Source organism: Vanessa atalanta, chromosome 4 (assembly GCF_905147765.1).
Source record: "Vanessa atalanta chromosome 4, ilVanAtal1.2, whole genome shotgun sequence".
NCBI lineage: Eukaryota > Metazoa > Arthropoda > Insecta > Lepidoptera > Nymphalidae > Vanessa > Vanessa atalanta.
In genome coordinates this window covers 12,135,810-12,155,164 of record NC_061874.1, presented here as the reverse complement: position 1 = coordinate 12,155,164, position 19,355 = coordinate 12,135,810, and the positions used below count along the sequence as shown (strand labels likewise).

Here is a 19,355-nt window from a genome sequence, read left to right as displayed (position 1 = left end):
ATAAGTTAACAAATTAATAATCCGATTCGATTTATTCTTGTGTTAGATAAGCGTACTCATTGTTGTTAATTTCGCCGTTAAAAATTAGATGTGTAGAATTTTAATAAATATGTTTAAGATGCCCAACTGACAGAAAATTATTTCAAAAACAGAACCTTATCCATTTGACAGTTAAAGAAAAACCAACGTAAAAATATAAAAACCAATTGCACTGTTATAAGTCAAGAAACAATGACGTCACGAGCCTTCATTTCATTCATAGTCTAATTATAAAACTGCCCAACACATACAAACATCTAATTACACACACAACCTCAGCTTTCATGTGACGTGAAACACGTGGGAAAAACTTTAGTTCGTGATATAATTGTTTACGTACACGACAACATGCTAAAAGAACTCAAAACCAATTGTATACAACGTAAAATGAACTCTATTTCAACGACATGAAAGCAAAATTTGATTAACGCGTTTTATATAATATATCATGAATATCATCCGTTCATCTTCATTGATATTCCTAGAATTATATGTGTACGTAATGTTTAGCATCGAGTAAAATCATCTCTTTTATTACGATGATAGGAAAAAGGGTATGTTTTTGCGCGTCACGTACCTGTAAAATTTCAACCCACATAAAAAAGACATCGACGAGCTTGTAGACAAAAAGTGAAACAAGAAATAATAATTGTTGTAGATATAAATTTAATTCATTATTGAATATTATGTTTACTCATGACATGACATAACATTCTAAAATAATACAATTAATTCCAATGCAAAACGATGGTGGAATTATCTCCAAGCTTTTCTTTGCAGGACAAAATATCTTACACGGCAAAGCGATCTTGAACCACTTGATGTGATATCCTGCCCTTGTTTAAATTTATTATATGGATATATTTATGAAATATATTATTTTAAAATATATCGAAAAAAAAACGATAAGTTATTGTACACTTGAGGTCAATTGAGGTTAAAGATATTATTTCAACAAACTGACAATGTAAGTAAAACAAATTATAAAATTATATCATTTGTAAAACAATACCGAACCTTATAATAATAATGTTTCAACGACCTTGAGCCAATGCAATATATAAAATCCAGAAATTTCCATTTAAAACATTAATATATAAGTTTGCCACAGGGGTATTATATAGGGTAGTTTATTACATTACGAGCTCACGGTACATTTTCAGTAAATATTTTGAAAATCGAGTGTTTTTCAGAAACTGTCACGTCAGACAAAACTTTCGTTACTTATTATTTGTTTTTATCTCACCTTAATTATAACCGTATTTGTTAAGATTTATAATATTAAATAAAAACAATATTAAAGGCTCCATTAATAAAATCAAGAACAAAAATATGCTTTCTTCAAGTAGGCTTGACCGTGTAGGAACCTAGCCATCATAAATTCTTATTTTTAATATTATAGAATTTAATTTGATTTAAATGATCATCGTTCGTTAGAGATAATGTCCCTAAACTTGTCTTTGTAAAAGGCCTGACTTCTTAACAATAAAATTAAATTATAATTAACTATTTAATTTAATAATCCACAGTAATATATTTATAGATATCGACGAGCATTTTACAAAACGCACTTTTGCTTAAAATACTTTTAGTCTATTCAAGTACATTTAAATAAGTTAAAAAACATGATATTTAATTCGATATAAGTTTTTAACGAAAATAATAAAGATCTCAATATATTCATAATATGATATTGAAAAATTAATCAATAACAATAAAGAATGTGATGAGTTTGTTCGTTCAAACGTTTACGTTTATTTTGAACAAATTCACAAATATCTAAAAATAATTCAGATTCGTATATAAAATTATTGATTGCTACATAAATATTACTATGTAATAAAAAGTTATTTCATAACAAAGTAAACAACATTCAAAAACCCCTCACGCACATTCCATCACACGCAATGATACTTATTATTGGATATTAAATTATCATTCAATCCTATTCAACGAAGGGTCGAGAAAGGTTTGCTGAATCAAAAAGCAGCGCAGGCGCACGTTTACAGAATCGCCAATAGATAAACATAATGCGTTATGTAATCGGAAATGCCATCTGACTAACGTGTGTTATTCTATTGGTCTCGTTGGTCTGGTAGCTAGGTTTAATAAAGCTTCAGAACCAGAGGTGCTGGATTCAAAAATTCAACAACAGTATTATTAATTTATTGATTCGAATACTATGCTTGTTTGGATTAAGAGGCCCTAACTTTTTATAAGTACAGCGGATAAGGTCATAAGCTATTTTTAGTACTACACTTATTTATATAAGCAAAACATAACGACACGCCCACCTTGCATCGTAATGATATAAGTACAAAAAAATGACATACAAAGCCTTTGAGATATTCATATTGTATTAAATAACTTTGCTATAATAATTAAAATACAAGCTATTAGATTATAAAACAAATTCACAGACTGACCAATAGATTACCTGATGGTATAGTTACCATCGTTTATAGACATTGGCACCGTTATAATTAATATACCAAATAATTTAACGTGGCACGCCAATAAAATGTAATGTTATGTCAATATATCTTTAGTATTGTTAATAGTAGGCCGACAAATTTTAAATAAAACTAACAAGCCATAAATACATAGGAAGTGCATTCATATTTAAAATAAATTAATATTTAAAATTAATAACATTATTGCCGATTCTGTTGCACGCAATTTTTAAATGTATGTATTAAGTATATTCGTATTCATTTCTCACGTACGGAGTTAAGAAAATTAAAATCAAAATATTTTTTTATTCAAGTGCTCATAAAAGCACTTTTGAATCATGTTAAAGTATTTATTAAAATTTAAAGCTACCACCAGTTCCAAAAGTAGAACCAGCAAAGATTAACCAGTCTTAATCCCGTCCAATTGATTTATATTTGATACATTATACAACAGAAACTGCATAAATATTAATTTGCTTATTGTAAATGATTAAAAAAATAAATAAAAATACCTGATGAAAGTCTTTTGCACATATTTTGTATCTCCAGTATAGCATCATAACTCATTGGTAGAGGAATTAAACAATTTTAAAATGAACATAAATTAAATCTAATTATATTATATTAACAACACATTCGACAACATGCAACTAAAAATGTCGGATGGCACTTAGATTTTTTTTTTTTTGTATTCACTATCAGAATTTATTCTAGAGTTTATCTGAGAGTTATCTCGGGAACAAAGTGCAGAGTTACTCGATAAGATAGCTTGACACCGCGCGTCACAGAAGACAATGTTATTAGTTTGACGTCAGCTAATCGTCGTGGATTAATATTTTTCGTATTGTATTTTCAAAAAAATATGTAACATAACATTAACCCTTTAGTAAAACCTCTACATCTGTGTTTATGTTTAGCGTAGTTGGTTTAATGGATAGATTATGAGGCTAAAGTTATCTAATATCCCGAACATAGGTGAGGTTCAACCTCGTGTTAGGACAATAAAAAGTTTTTGAGTTTTACTTTCAAGAACTTCTTAGTAGGAGCCCTGTGTTTGGTAGCTGGCAGTGCAGAATTTAAATTGCACTCATGTCTTCGCACATTTAGTTTAGGTTTCCTTGAGAATGGTCTTCTTCGTAATTGATCTACGAGACACCATCATATATTATATTCTTTATGAAATTGCTTGAAACTAGTGTTTGTTTTATCTTGAAATTTATAAAAAATCCCTAGGATGTTCTTTTTTTAAATACTATTTGATTTTTATTTCTATTTTTGTAACACTTACTCAGTGTTTTTGTAAAACTAAAATTATTTTTAACCTACTCATTAACATGTTTGGGTCGCTCAAGAAGTTTTTGTCTTGGAGTATATCAGCGATTCTTTATGAACATGCGTGAATTATTAATTACAATAAATATTAATATACATAATAGAAATTTAAATAAAGAAACATTTTTAATTTGTTCGACCTTAGTGCGAACATACTTTTTAGAATGCTAAAAATTTAAACACAAATATAAAAGTTAAAACAGACAACAAGCTAGGAATTAACATTTAAATATGCTGCATAATTTATTTAAATTATGATAAAATCTAATACAGGTAGGTGTACATATATAAATACAAATAAACAAATACAGATATATATATATATATATATATATATAATGTAATGATTTATATAAAAACACCTGACTCCTGTTGAACGCAGAACTAACTAAACTTTGACGAGACAAACAGTTTTTATCTCTTTCTCGCATGTTGCGTTAACAAGGACACCGATAGTATAGTTCTGTAGATTAGCATAGAAATTATATACCAAATAAGCACTAAAATGAAATTGAATAATAATATTATCTCATTTAATCAATTTAGAAACAATCTAAAGTTCTAATAAATTAAATTAACAAGTTTTGTATCAAAAAATACAGATAAAAAATAACAATACGCTGACACGTGCCGTGTATAATTTCCAACGTTGCCTGTTTGTCTGTCATTGTAATAAAAAGATTATTACTATTGTATAGTTGTAATGACAATGCATAAAAACTTTAAAAATGTAAACATCTTTCAATTATATATATCTAATAAGTATAATTATTAATTTCGTATTATTTCAAATATTCACAGCTTTGTTAATCTATAAAAAAAGGTAATCATATTTTATATTTGTATTAAGAGGCTTAAATAATCGTATTTGTTGTTAGATAAATGCGTAATCGTAATCAAACTTAGCTTAATCGGTCATTTGTTGGCACAAAGCTCAGTCCTCCGTCTGTAAGATCAAACAAAACAGGTCTTCAAGGCCCCTGGTTTTCCCGCTCACGGTGAAACAAGATGGCGTCTTATGTACGAGCATATAACGCCTTAACTAAAACCCATTGAATTTTAAATTCTATTTCTTTAGATTAGGGCCTTTATTCGTTTGTATCGATATTACACTTCACGTATGCTATGAAAATTAAGTTTTTAAATATGCATTTTATTTTAGTCATTATTTCTGTTTCATAAAGGTGTTTTTTCTATGTGTTTTTGGTGGTTTATTCGACTTAGCAACAGACTTTTATGAAAAGAATTATTTTTAAAATATTTTATGGCTTGTTTCAAATTAAGTATAGTCGATCATGGCGCCAAATTTATTTGTAATTATTTTTTAATGTTTTAATGAAGCAGAAATATTGGTATGTTAAATCAAGTTTTAGAATTCTTAACCTTTTCGATATCAATAATTACGACTGAGATATTTATAGTCGTATGAGGTTTTTTCTTTTAATTAATCTCTAATTTGATTGATGATGTAAAATAAATCTGAACGTTTCAACGTATCATCATCATCCTCCTGCCCTTATCCCAATTTTACATGGGGTCGGCGCAGCATGTCTTCTTCTTCCATACTTCTCTGTCGGACGTCATCTCACAAGTAACATTCTTTCGAACCATGTCGTCTTTTACACAATTCATCCATCGTTTCTTTGATCGTCCCCTACCTCTACATGCATCCACATCCATTCTCAAAACCTTTCTCACTACATGGTCCTCATTCCTCCGCATAACATGCCCATACCAAGACAGTCGTTTCCAGATAGATTATATTTATACTATATTTTTTATTTTATTATTTAAATTAAATGATAAATTATTTAATTAATAGTTTATAAAAATAAAATACCATCACTAATGGCAATTATAAAAATAATTTAACGGTAAGTACCAGGTACCATTCAGGCATATTAAAAAAAAATATATATATAAGCCAATCAAAGCATTTACCTTAACTAACTATTAATGAAAATTAATATATAAATATAGGAAATCATTTAAGACAAAGGAACAACAGACGCTATTTAATATAGTTTAGTGCAGTTTCACAAGGTCGTTGTATATACCTACCACGAATTAATATGACGCAAGTTCCTTTCACTCGTTCGATCAGTAACGTAACAATCTATACTCGAGAGTATGTATATGAGAACAATGATAATTTGTTATAGTATTATTTTCGTATACGATATCCAGTGGAAAACTATAACCATCCCTTTCTTGCTTAGAGTTTTCTCGTAAAGCTCAATTTAAACAATATGTTCTCTTTCATACTAAATAAGCGTATATTATTTAATCTCAAAGAGTCTAGTTATAACCAAGAGTCTCATAGGATACTACCTTGAAGTTGAACGACACAAACCGACATATAAACAAATATTCATGATAAAATTAATACTAATTATTGAGTAAACTTTATTTTATAAATAAACAGAAAAATTATAGTATCTATAAGATTGTAGAAATCAACTTAAAATCCAATTACATAATATTATAATCGTTTAAAACAACAAATACAGCAGCGGCTAATCACAATTATCTGAATAGGAGATGATTACGATATTGTGCGTACGATGCGTACGCGTGCACTCCATTTCTTCATCCATATACGTACAGAGAGTAGAATCATAAATAGAATAAATAAATCCATAAAGTTGATCATATGTATCTTTGAAAACGTATAAGCTTAAGTTTTCTGCCACTATGGCGCTATTGTTCTTCAGAGACACAGCTCAGTGTGTGGACATGTAGTATCTTTTTATAATCTGCGAACGATGTTGAATTAAAACCAGTGAAAATAATAAAGTGTTCAGTTTGATAAAGAAGTCTAACAAAGAGTTTTATTGAAATAATACCAATAATCAATACGAGTGATCTGTTACACGACCAGCTTTAAATGCTTTGTACGGGATACTTTGCCGCCACTAAAAATTTCTCGACTGAAAAACTCCATAATATAATAAGAAAATAATGTTGTTTTTAAATGTCGGCGAATGTCTAATGAGGTAAAATTCCGCTATTATTCTTTTTAGCGTTCACACGTCAATTGCCTTTTATGAAAAATATTTTCGTCTCGGAATGAAAAATGAAAATGTTCTCGACTATTTAACAATATCAAAACATATAGTGAACATAATATGGTATATAGAAAAAAAAAAGTATATTATTGCTAATATAATATTAAATGTTAGGTGCACATGTTTTCGTTGTAATATCAAGTCGTACAAGAAAACATTGAAGCCATGTAAATTTAAAACGGCACGCGAAGACTGGATGGATCGTATATCGTGAAAATTGTGTTTTTTTTTTATAAACGGTATCGCTGCAGTCTTATGCGCCCATTGCTGTTTTGAAAATAAATTTTGTTGAGGTATTTTGTTCTGTTACTTAATTTTATTTTAAGACATGCAGTTTTCCTCACGATATTCAACATAAATAAAGTACTTTAAAATTCAATGGTTACCTAAAAAAAAATGTAAATCAAAGTCAAACAAGTTTCTCATATAGTCTTAAATTAAACTAATATCGTTTTGACCTCAAAAATCAAAGTTCCGAATAAAAACAAACGTGATCTTTTAAAAAAATTACGCTTTTTCCTAGAAATTGGATCGAAAATTAAATAAATGAATATTACAAATATAAACCAACTGAGTCATGTGTTGGACTTGACTACTAAATGTGTTCATTTTATTCATTTCTGATTTACCTGTTAGGGCTTCGTATATTCGCAATATTGTGAATCATACTCCGAGATGGAAAGTCTAAAAGCCTTGCAACATTGAAGAAGGCCGTTAGGAAATTTAAAACTTTTTTTTTAAACAATGATGCAATTATATAAAAAAGTTACAATAATAATGCTTTAACATTGCACTTAATAATAGTAATTATTCCAAAAATAAAATTATCGTAATACGCATTATTATCGAGGATTAAATATTGATAGATTTTTCAAGTCTTGATTATTGATCTAAATTATGATATACATAATGATATAAAAAGACGTATCACAAATGAGTACATCCGATAACATTTGAAAACTTTTTCTTATGTTTTTATATGCAAGAAAGAAAAAGTATGTATTTAATATTTCGAAAACATTTTTTTTTTATAACCATTAACTGGTAAATTTATTTATTTCTTAGAAACTTTTTTGAATAAAATGATTTTTTCTTTTTGCATTTTAGAAATTATAATCGTATTCCAGAAGATAAAAAGTTGCAAAATTTAAAATGAAGGAATTTGTATTTTTTTTATTGCTTATATATGTTGTTTAATACTTTTACTCCTGTGTATAAAAACTCTCGAAATTTCTGACATTGTTCGGCTTATGAGTCATGCCGCATCCATATTCTTACACTAACTTAGACTCAGATCACGTAACTTAAACCAGAAGCGGTGTCCTCGACCCGAATAGAGACAAGTGAAAATCGGCTCGCGAACAATCGCCAAAATCTCTCTGACCGCTCACTGTTATGAAATATACGGCAAGTCTTATTGAATGATTTTTTTTAAATGTCTCCTTGGGTTAAACTTTTGTCACTGTATACGAATTTGTTTTGTCTATGATCTATTTGTTAGATAATATTTCTTAACAAATAACTTATGACTCATTCATTAATAAACAACATTGTACAACATATTAATCCCTAATTGCTCGTCATAATATACTAATTAATTAGAATAAAAACAGTGTTTAAACGTGGTTTGTTTTGGATCGGAATTGAATTTAATCTTTATAATTAAATTTAATTAGTGAAATTGGTGATCTATCGAGTTTCTCGTCGATTTTCCTCGAATTTACTTTATGTACCGATTGAGGCTTACATATATTTATTTTGTAATATGACTTTCAAAGGTGTCTGAAAGTCAATTTTGTACTAAATTTCTAGTACTTCTATAAGAGTAACACAAATAATAAAATCCATATAACACTAATTGCTTTAACACGAATGAGTGGTTCGTGTAATGTTCACTAGCATGAGAAAAGCATTTGAACTAGAACTCGGACACAGTTTTATAATCGCGGGAAAATATTTGAAACTTTTTCATGCTCGTTTTAAAATAGCGCACTGTCTGCGATTTGTAATTAATAAGCGTATAAATAGAATAAACATAAAATTTATTCATAGTGAAGTCTGCTCTATTACTTTACTCCAATGCGGATTGAATATAAAATATTTGTTAGTTTTTCACATGAAACATGCTTACCCTCAAAAACAAACAAATGCTTTCAAATTTGAACTCACAATAAGTTAAGATTCAACTGATAAAACTATTAAGCCACCTGACAATTATAATGATGAACTGTTTTTATTATATTCTATAAAACAATTTATATATTAACATCAAATTAGTTGTATCATTCTTAAAATATTCATCCTAATAAAATTGACGACGAAAACGCTCTGAGGTCATTCTAAATAGTTTTACACTGAGTCTGAACTTTACACTCAATGACTAACATACGTTTAGATTCATTCGCATGTGTTTACTACAATCTAAGAGAAATTGTATAATTTAATTGCTATACATTACAATGTTCAATCTATAAATTACATGCAATAAGATACTTTCGTTGTATGAAATTATGAACTGTCTTTATAGTTAGTGACTTTGTATTTTGCTGTATAATATATAAAATAATAAAAAAAATACTCAAGCTCAAAATCAAATTCCTTTATTCAATATAGAAGTATTACACTTTCTTATTGATGGTCAAGTTAAACACTACCACCGGTTCGGAAAAGGCAACACCCTGACCTGAGAAGAACCGGCGAAAGAAACTCAGCGGGTCTCTTTTTTGTCAAACTAATTATACATACACTCTAAACTCCATTCTCTTTAAATAAAGTTTACTATTCGTAAATATTGAAAATAAATTGAATATTATAAGCCGATCTTAAAAGCATTTTATTCTTTATTTCTATTAACTTGAAACGAAATAAATTATAATTATATAAACGACTTAAAGAGCCTCATATTGATTTAATCAACTATTAACGTATGACAAAGTAATATTAACAGAGTATTAATTTACATCTACAAGGCATTAAGCAACAATAAAAATTAACCTATAAAAATTTATCACCTAGACATCTGCGAAATTTTGCAAAAAACTTAAAGTAGTAATCAAAGCCGTGGAGGAAAATGAACTTTAACGTAACACAATAGAGTTGATATTCGTTTTGTTTGCTTGTTTGGGTAAACAACAAAGATATGGCCTTCAGTGCATGCTTCCGAGTTCTTAAGCTAAACGATCTGCCTACAAACTTAAGACTTGGAACGATCCTGTAGCTTACAAAAAAATATATCGATTTTAATCGATACTTCGAATAAGGTGATTTAAAAGACCGAGACAAATGTGTCTCGGTCTTAAGTGTATACTGCGTTGTTATTTTATTACTAGCATGCTTTTTATATCACGATAATTGGGATTTAATTCGTCACGTTGGACGTTGACTTTTAAATTTAATTTATACATCATGTTGAGCATGAACTTTGCAAATTTTATCAAGGTCTGTATATACTCAACGTGTTTTTAAAATCAGATTACAAAAGGCTTGATTTGTCTTCGTGTGTTATTTAATCATTTTTTTATTGTTTTAATAAGGCAGAAAAGCAACTAGGCTCATTATAATCATACCGTTGTGCCTTTTTACTTATCAATTACTATAACTAAGTGAGAAAAATTATCGTTTTTTGACAAAATGATACTTAAACAGTAGGATAACTATATACATAGATGAGTCTGCACGAAGCTGTCGAATGTCTTCAGATATTAAATTACTAAACACAATTGTAAAAAATTGAATAAGTTGAAACATTAGCAGGTTTGGATTACAGTGCGTTTTTTATTAGTAAGTTCTTAATATACAGACACAAGAGATCAAATTCATTGATTGCGAGCAGTATGATTGATACAAATGTCGGAAGTTGTAATGAATGACGTACATGAATAGGGACCCTGAGATAAAGAATCAACAGGAATTACAATTGTAAATAAAACGTAGTAACAAAACAATCGTTCTTTAACCCTTTTAACGAGTAGGCCCAAACAAATAGGACCCCTGGTGGTAAGTCACCTTCGCCTATTTACTTTACTTGGTGGTAAGGCAAGTTTTGGTAGGGAAATACTCTTGTGTTCTAGTCTGTGAGTGTAATTTGTTTATATTTTTATTATTTTATGTGGAAAACATAGTAACTAAAGGAATTAATTTTAAGAATTAAATTGTATTTAAAGTAGTCGTCATTCGTAAATTGCTAACCTTTTGCGTGACTTTAATGTTTTATTTTTCGTACTCTCTCCTCATTAGTCATTTTAGAAGTATTATTAAACATATTAAACACCTAATTTAGGTATAGCTTAAATAAATTTAATATTTTATTAATGTCGAACTTACTTTTTACGATTAAAACGGCGTTACAAATATGATGAGATGCGCTAAATTTCAATCATTGGTCGTTATTTTGTACAATTTATTTTTATATTTAAACTGGCTACTTATCTGTAGAAGATAAATATAATACTGTGACAGTGTTTTTATAGAGTTCAATCGTTTGGAACGATGTTTGTAAAAATTTTGAAACAAGAGATAATTTTATAACACTAATATGAGTCAAAACTATATAAACTAAAAAATAAAGATAGTATGGCTTTAATTTTTATTTCTAATAGTTGGCCGCCATGACTGAGACAATGTCCTGATTGACTAAACCTCTTATATGAGATTTAATTATATAGTATGTTCATGTTAAAATTCTTTTTGAAACAAAATGTATGCTGGGTAAGCTTGGTGCAATAAATACGTGTTTAAACAGTGGCACGCGTGTTAACGCTTTCACGAGTAATGGCGACTTGCAAACGTATATTAATGTGCCTTACTTTAATTGAGAGAAACAGAATAATCTGTACATAATTATAATAAATCAAAAACAAGGCCATGCCTCTACTTAAACAATTTTATCGAGACTGAATACTATTTTTCCTTCTTCTGAATAGTCGTACTAATTCCTTTGTATATCATATTTGATAGGACTGAACGAATTGCTATCTCTTTCTCTTGTGTGGAGTTGAAAAGGATAGCAAATCTCTAGATTAAAATTATTTGAAATTCTTAATCAGTATTAGGTATTCTTACAATTTTTATTTTTAAAAAATATTTTTAAGGTGAAAACTTTATGAAAACCGACTACTCTAACGATAAAGTCGCAACCATTGACTTAGGTTGCGTATATTGGAATATAATAAGAAAAGAAAATAAGTTATCCCGGCTTTAAATGTAATTAGTAAAAACTACAATCATGTAGATATTTTTTACATTTACACTGGTTTTCATTTAAGACTTGCTACCATAACGTGCCATAGTGTATTAATAAAAGTGATTGGTTTGTTTGTAAATATTACAGTATTTTATTAAACAATCCAAGGATTAAAGGTCAGTGATATAATCTTTAAAGAATTTTCTTATGAGATAGTAGTATAGATTTTATGTATACATTTTTTTATAACTGTCATCTATCAAGTCGGTAAAGTAATTTTATTTCACACTTCTCGTTAAATTTATATTTGACAAGAATAGCCGAATAATAATTAATAATAGTGTAAAATTATAATTATAAATGCAAAGTGCTAGTCGGTCTCGTGGAGTAATTTTCTTACAATGAATATGTCTTTAGAAATTCTGTACTATTACAAATGTATTTTACAATATTAAAATTTAATCTACCTCTTAGGAACGGAATCGAGATTTTGTTAAGAAGAAGAAGTTCTTAAGAAAACTTCATATAGAAATAAAAATAACAATTAAAAAGAATCAAAATTTGAGATTAGTGGTTTGGTTACGAAGTTTTAAAAGGTAAAGTCATAGAGAATTATAATTATATGTCAAACCAAGCATAAAAAATGGTTTTTACACCTGCAAATATATTAATTAGGTATTGTTTTCAAGCAAAGTGTGATGATAATAATATATTTTATAGATTTTATTTAATAAGTAGACACTAAAGAATATAGTCAGTCAGTCATACTCTTGAAATGTTTTTGTTATATAAGTACGCATCGCAATTATCGTTATACTTCTACACCTACGATTTTTTAAATAATAATCCTTAAATTTTAAGCAAAGTATTAATTGATAACTATGATAACTAAGAAAAATATGTTTAAAACTAAAATATTAAATCTAAATAATATTGATGTTAAATTTACAAGAAAAATAAACACCATAAAACATTTCTTCTAAAATAATTAGTTATTTTTATTATATAATTCATGCTTAAAATAAATTTTGAATTAAGCCATTAAAAAGATAAATGTTTATATTCCATACATGTTATATCCAGACCGATTCCGTTTATGGCGAATAATATCAAGGGAGCCTAGCAAACTACACAGGACTAACACTACATAATATATTTATATGTATATATGTACTTTATTCTCGAATTTTCATAACCCGACGGGACGGAATATCTAACACGGCCAGAACAAGTTCAGGGAAGAACCACCGGCTCTACGTACTTTCCAAGGCACGGGATAAAGGCAAGACAAACACGAGATAAAGTCCATAAAGATAGATAGAAATAAAATAACATTACTGTTATTGTTCTCTATGTATGTATTTTTTGGAAAAACCGAGATAGCCTAGTGGTTAGAACACATACATCGTTGCCGATGATTGCGGGTTCAATCATAGGCAAGCACCACTGAATTGTCACGTGCTTAATCTTTGTTTATAATTCATCTCGTGCTCGGCGGTGAAGGAAAACATCGTGAGGAAACCTGGATGTGTCTAATTTCAACGAAATTGTGCCACATGTGAATCCACCAACCCGCATTTGAGCAGCTTGGTGTAATATGCTCCTAACCTTCTCCTCAAAAGGGAGTGGAGGCCTTAGCCCAGCAGTTGGAAATTTGAAGGCTGTCCATGTCGTTGTTGGTGTATTTTTTATATTACAAAGTTGGAGAAATTGTAAAGGTGAAAACGCTAATATCAAGAATTCCAGTCTATATATTGTTGTTTACGTTACCTAGCCCATTAATTCAGAAGGTTGTATGCTGTATAACATCACGCTATGACCTTAACATACAAAGTCTATCAATTATCATTATAATCAATCAATTATTAAACACCATGTATAATCCAAATTTAACCTGAATACTGTATGACAACTAGTATTATTATTAAACTAATTAATTATCATTAATTTGACAACATTAATATGCAAAAAAAATATTATTAAAGTTTGCGAAAATACTTCGAGAACTTGTATTTATTATAATTACAATATGTCAAAACGAATTTAGCATATTTTAACCATGGAAAAATTTATTCGCAAATTCTTTGTGATATTAATAGAAACTAACATTTCTGATGTATTTTTTTTTTAATTTTTGATTGAGCAATGACTGTGATCTCTTAAATATACCTCGTAAATAAAAATCATATATTTGTGCGAGTATGTATGGTTACATCAGAGAAATATTTCGCTATTTTTTTGTACTATTAATACCTTTTTTTTTTTTATTAGTTACTGCTCGGAAACAAACAAAGGTCTGATTTATGTAATAGAGTGTTGAGCAATTAATTCGAGCAAAACCGTATTCCAAATTTAAAATTCCTCACGATTTTTCGCAGGCACATTACAATATATGTTAGCACAGATTAAAAATACATTAAGTTGTCGTTAAACCTTCAAAGTTATTATTCCTATCACATTTTCATGGAACATATACAATAAATACCAATGTATCTTCCAATATATTTGCCTCTCGTTTGCACTTTCGGTCTACAACAATGGATCTATCTCTTTCATAAATCATATAATTTGATAAGTTATCTTTTTGTTTGTTTCAATGAATTCGCTTCGACGATAATAATTAACTTACATCATCTCTTTTACGGTCTTTGTTATATGATTTAATTATTATTGGTATTACAAAATATATATACATCCAATTTAAATATATAATAAATACTATCTCTACTTATGCAAATAAACAAGTTCAATTAGTATCAAAGTTATCATCGAAAGAAATGCTGGAGTTATCATGAAATATAACAATTATTAAAAATACGAAGTATTAATATACTGTTCCTCGGGGATTACTTCACGATTGAATTACATAGAGCAGAGATGTATTCGTGACAATCCGCACGCCGGTGTCAAAATCCACATTTATTTACATCTAATAAAGCGATTACTAACAATGTCACAGCGACGGAGATGCACAATGAATATATACAAACCAAAAGCTCTTTAAACGGTCCATGTGTTTGTATTATGAAAAACCATTCACGTTTTATGCAAATACGAGCGAGCGAGCGAAAACTAGAAAGTTTACTCGGACATGCGCGTACACTCACACAACCAAAGTAAACGTAATAAAATATTTTTATACATTTTATTTACAATTAAATTAATGATTTTAAATTATAAATTTTAATTCGAATAGAAAACTCACCGTCTCTGTCTCCTCGTTAAGATTATTCTCCCACAACATTTTCAACTCGAACAGTTCGCTCACTTCAATGATAAATGTTCAACAAAGTTAAGATTAATTAGTAATAAACGATTAGTCCATTTCCGCGCGCTCTATTTGCGAGAAAAATTGCATCCCGTTTATTTATTTAAAGGGAAAATTCCCGGTGTGATGTACGCGACTGCTGCCGTGGCGATATCGGCGTTGTGTGCGCGTGCGCCGGTCGACGAGCGTTAACGAGAGGCAGCGATGATGCACGAAGTCACCCGACCGAACCGACCTACATTGTTCTACTTCGAAACGTTCCAAGTGGTCGAGCGTCGATTTTTTCTTCATTTTCCGATGAAATGCTGCCTATATATATATATAACTAGACAGTATAAAAACCGACTCGTTTTCCTATATATCTTTTTGTCTCGTTCACGAAGCGCTGAATAAATTTTCACTTTTATATTCCACATATGAGTTTTCACACACACTTGCACACAAGATCACAAATTTAGAAATCATTCCGGGCAAATGATATATATTAATCTACCTATAATAACATGTGGTTACTTAGCGTTATAAAAATGTTTTAATTGGATAATTCTTTTTCTTTAACTAAAGTAAAATAAAAAAAACCTTGATAATACTAGACACAGATGAGGTAGTAAGTAAGAAAGATTCATAGCGAGACGTTGAGTTAACAAGAGTTTGATATAATTATAATTAAGGTTTCTATATACAAATATATATATATATTCATTGTTTTTTTTGTCCCTTAGCCCTGTACTATTATCACAATTTTCTTACTCATCTATTTTCAAGTAAGTAAAACATTTGCGTTATCCATACCAGTTCTTTTTTTTTCTAGTAGACTATTTTATTTTTAACTAGATCCAAAGTATGACAACAAAAAAATTATTAATCTGTTCGTAAGTCTTGTCGAGAATCTGAAAAAGAACAGCCAAAATAAATCGAAGAAACACGAATTTTTCTTCCCAGTTTTTTTTTTATTTTATATTAAAAAAAAAATGAAATGAAGTCTTAAAAGTTTCCATAGTAAATTTAAATAATAATGGTCAAAATTAGGAAAGGAAACCAGTTCATTGAAATATTCAAGTCTGATTGTGAGACGTTCTGATAAATGTCAGTGATAATGGTAGCAGAAATAAAATTATAAAAAGAGTATGATAAAACACGACAGGTTTTCAAAGTTGAGTATTTAAAATTTACACGATTCTTCAATACACAATTAATGACTGCTTTATATGAACCCGTATTATTTAGTTATTAACAAAATTTTGTATAATATGATATTAGTTACAGAGACTCTTACCAAATTCTTCTTGGTAAATATATATATAAAGAAGGCATATTATTATTTGAAACAAGATTAGGTATATTGATGATAAAAAAGCGTGGAGTTAATGCTTGTTGACTTCCAGACAGGAGACATACATATATAATTGTATTTAACTAACATGACTGTATTCTTAGAGGTTGAAAAAGAGTAGCTACTGAATTTCTTGCCGGTTCTTCTCGGTAGAATCTACATTCCGAACCGGTGGTAGCTTTACTTTAAATAGTTTGTTAATGGACGATTCAAAAGTGCTTGTAAAAGCTTACTTGAATAAAGTATATTTTGATTTGATTTGATTTGATATCCTTACCAGTGGTAGCTTGACGTCAAATTTAATTTTATAAAGTGTCGATTCAAAATAATTGTGAACATATGTACTTGAATAAATATAAGAGTAGAAAATAAAAATAATTAATCAGTATTATTTTTCATTATTATTATAATAATTATTAAATACCACCTCACTGTTTATGAGACACATAATTTTGTTTCAGTTTTCCTAATTTTAATTCAAATTATGGACACTATTCTGGTCTATATCGTATTATCCAATAATTGGGGGTAAAACTAAGTACTATTTACTAAGCTAGTATTAATGGGGATTTATTTGCTAAGTTCAAATAAAAAAAGAAGAGGTCGTCGTTATTAAATAAATCATTACTTGAATATTTAAAACTATTAATTTTTAATAATAATTTTGTTTGGCATATAGGCATTGAGGCTAAAGGCTTTATAAATCATTATTAACAAAAGAGTTGTATGTGTTTCTTTTTGCAATAAATAAGTACAAGTTATTCTCAGCGTAGTGTCACCTCATGAAATCATATAAGGTAGAATTCATAAGATACTTATAAAACCAATGATGTAATATAACTAGATTTATAACAGTGTACATACTTTGAAAACCGAGATGGCCCAGTGGTTGGAACGCCTGCATCTTAATCGATGATTTTGGGTTCAAACCCAGGCAGGCATCACTGAATTTTAGTGCTTAATTTGTGTTTATAATTAAATAAATTATAAATATAAATTCATCTCCTGCTCAGCGAAGTGAAGGAAAACATCGCGAGGAAACCTGCATGTTACGTGTACGATATTCTGCCACATTTGTATTCCTCCAATCCGCATTCTAGCAGCGTGGTGAAATATGCTCCAAACCTTCTCCTCAAAGGGAGAGGAGGCCTTAGCCCAGCAGTGGGAAATTTACAGGCTGCTAATGTAATGTAATAATATTTGGATTTCCCATGTTTAATGACATTATCTTATATATAATGTGACGCACAAACGATTAGTGCGAAGAACAAACACATACTCTTAATTCTTCGATGTGACAACAAATGACGCTCCACAAGAAAAATGTAAAAAAAAAAATATTGAATTGTAAAAAAAGAGATGAAATTGCTTAATGGTAGAATGAACTCCAGCAGTCGCCATTGAATTTTCATGTGCATTTGTGATTATAATTCAAGTCGTACTCGGTAAAGTAAAAATCGTGAGGAGAACTGCATGTGTTAGATATAATCCTGCACGTTTGTTCCTCCAACGCGTATTGACAATTTTAAAAATAAACTCCGACAAAAACAGAGTACGTAGCCTTAGCCAGTATGAATGGTAAAAATAGAACAGTTTTGAAAAAAATAAATGATATCACTAGAATTTGTCAGATTTAACTATTTTTATAACCTTTAAGTGATATTGTTGAAAATCTATATGTGTTCATAAACTATATACAGATATTTATAATCGTAGTTATAACAATATAAATCCCTTTAAATATATTCCAGCATCTTTATTTCGTAGGTTCGAAACATTTACTTACTACGTCCTAACCTTCAATCCTTTAGTCCAAGGAGTTACAGTTATACTTATATTTTGTGCAATTACAAAATACGGCTGTAAATCAAGCTAGTCAAGTTAAATCGCAGATAAAACCTTCTGACCAATAAATTAATATTAAATATATGGTAAAACCATTTTCAAATCAGCTATAAATTCAAAAACTTACCTCTCAATAAACTGTGGATTAGGTTGATAGGTAGCGATATATGTTAGGAATGTGTCTACTATCTACATATAATATTTAATGCTATTAATTGTATATATTTAGTAAATCTTGCTTGCGTATTTTATGTTTATTTCATTAGTATATAACCCTCTTGTTATTAATTGCGGCTTCGCTTGTTATGTCTCGTTTTATGGGTTATTTGTCAGGTGCTAGGCATAAAAAGTAGCTCATGTCTGTCCTTGGGACTCAAGCTAGCTACATGTACAAGCTACGAAATTTTAATCAAATTCGAAGTAACAGACAGACAGACTAATCTTCACGTTATAGATAAACTTTATTTCTATTGAATTGTATAGTAGGTTTTATTGCATTTCAAAAAGCATGCTAAAAAACCCTGATAACGTCGCTTATATTAAATCTTTCCTATAACGATTAAATAATTATTTAAATAAGGAAGGTAGATGGGCTTATGGGCCATCGTATTCAAGATTAATCTGCAATTGCAGACGGTAATAACCAGCAGGCTTCTAATTGAATACTTGTATAAAATTTTGATGAAATATAAACTGTCTTTAAATTAAATATAACATTTATATTATTAGTTAATATTTAAAAATTCTATTAATAATAGTTAATTCACTTAATAATAACGGTGGTGTCTTACAGGCTGATATCAGCCATGGCCATTCTTAAGAGAGTGGACTACAG

At 29.0% G+C, this 19,355-nt stretch overlaps 1 protein-coding gene across 2 annotated transcripts in view; it reads right to left on the bottom strand.

Moving 5' to 3' along the window:
- The window catches only part of LOC125077606 (DNA-binding protein D-ETS-4), a 35,298-nt gene extending 19,785 nt beyond the window's left edge, over positions 1-15,513 (bottom strand). Inside the window, exon 1 of one of the 2 annotated variants that reach the window (XM_047689572.1) lies at positions 15,280-15,513. In XM_047689572.1, coding sequence (XP_047545528.1) covers positions 15,280-15,318 — 39 coding nt within the window. In that variant the 5' untranslated portion in view covers positions 15,319-15,513. The remainder of the gene's footprint in view (positions 1-15,279) is intronic. The other variant, XM_047689573.1, reaches the window with a different exon arrangement.
- Positions 15,514-19,355: the final 3,842 nt, after the last annotated feature.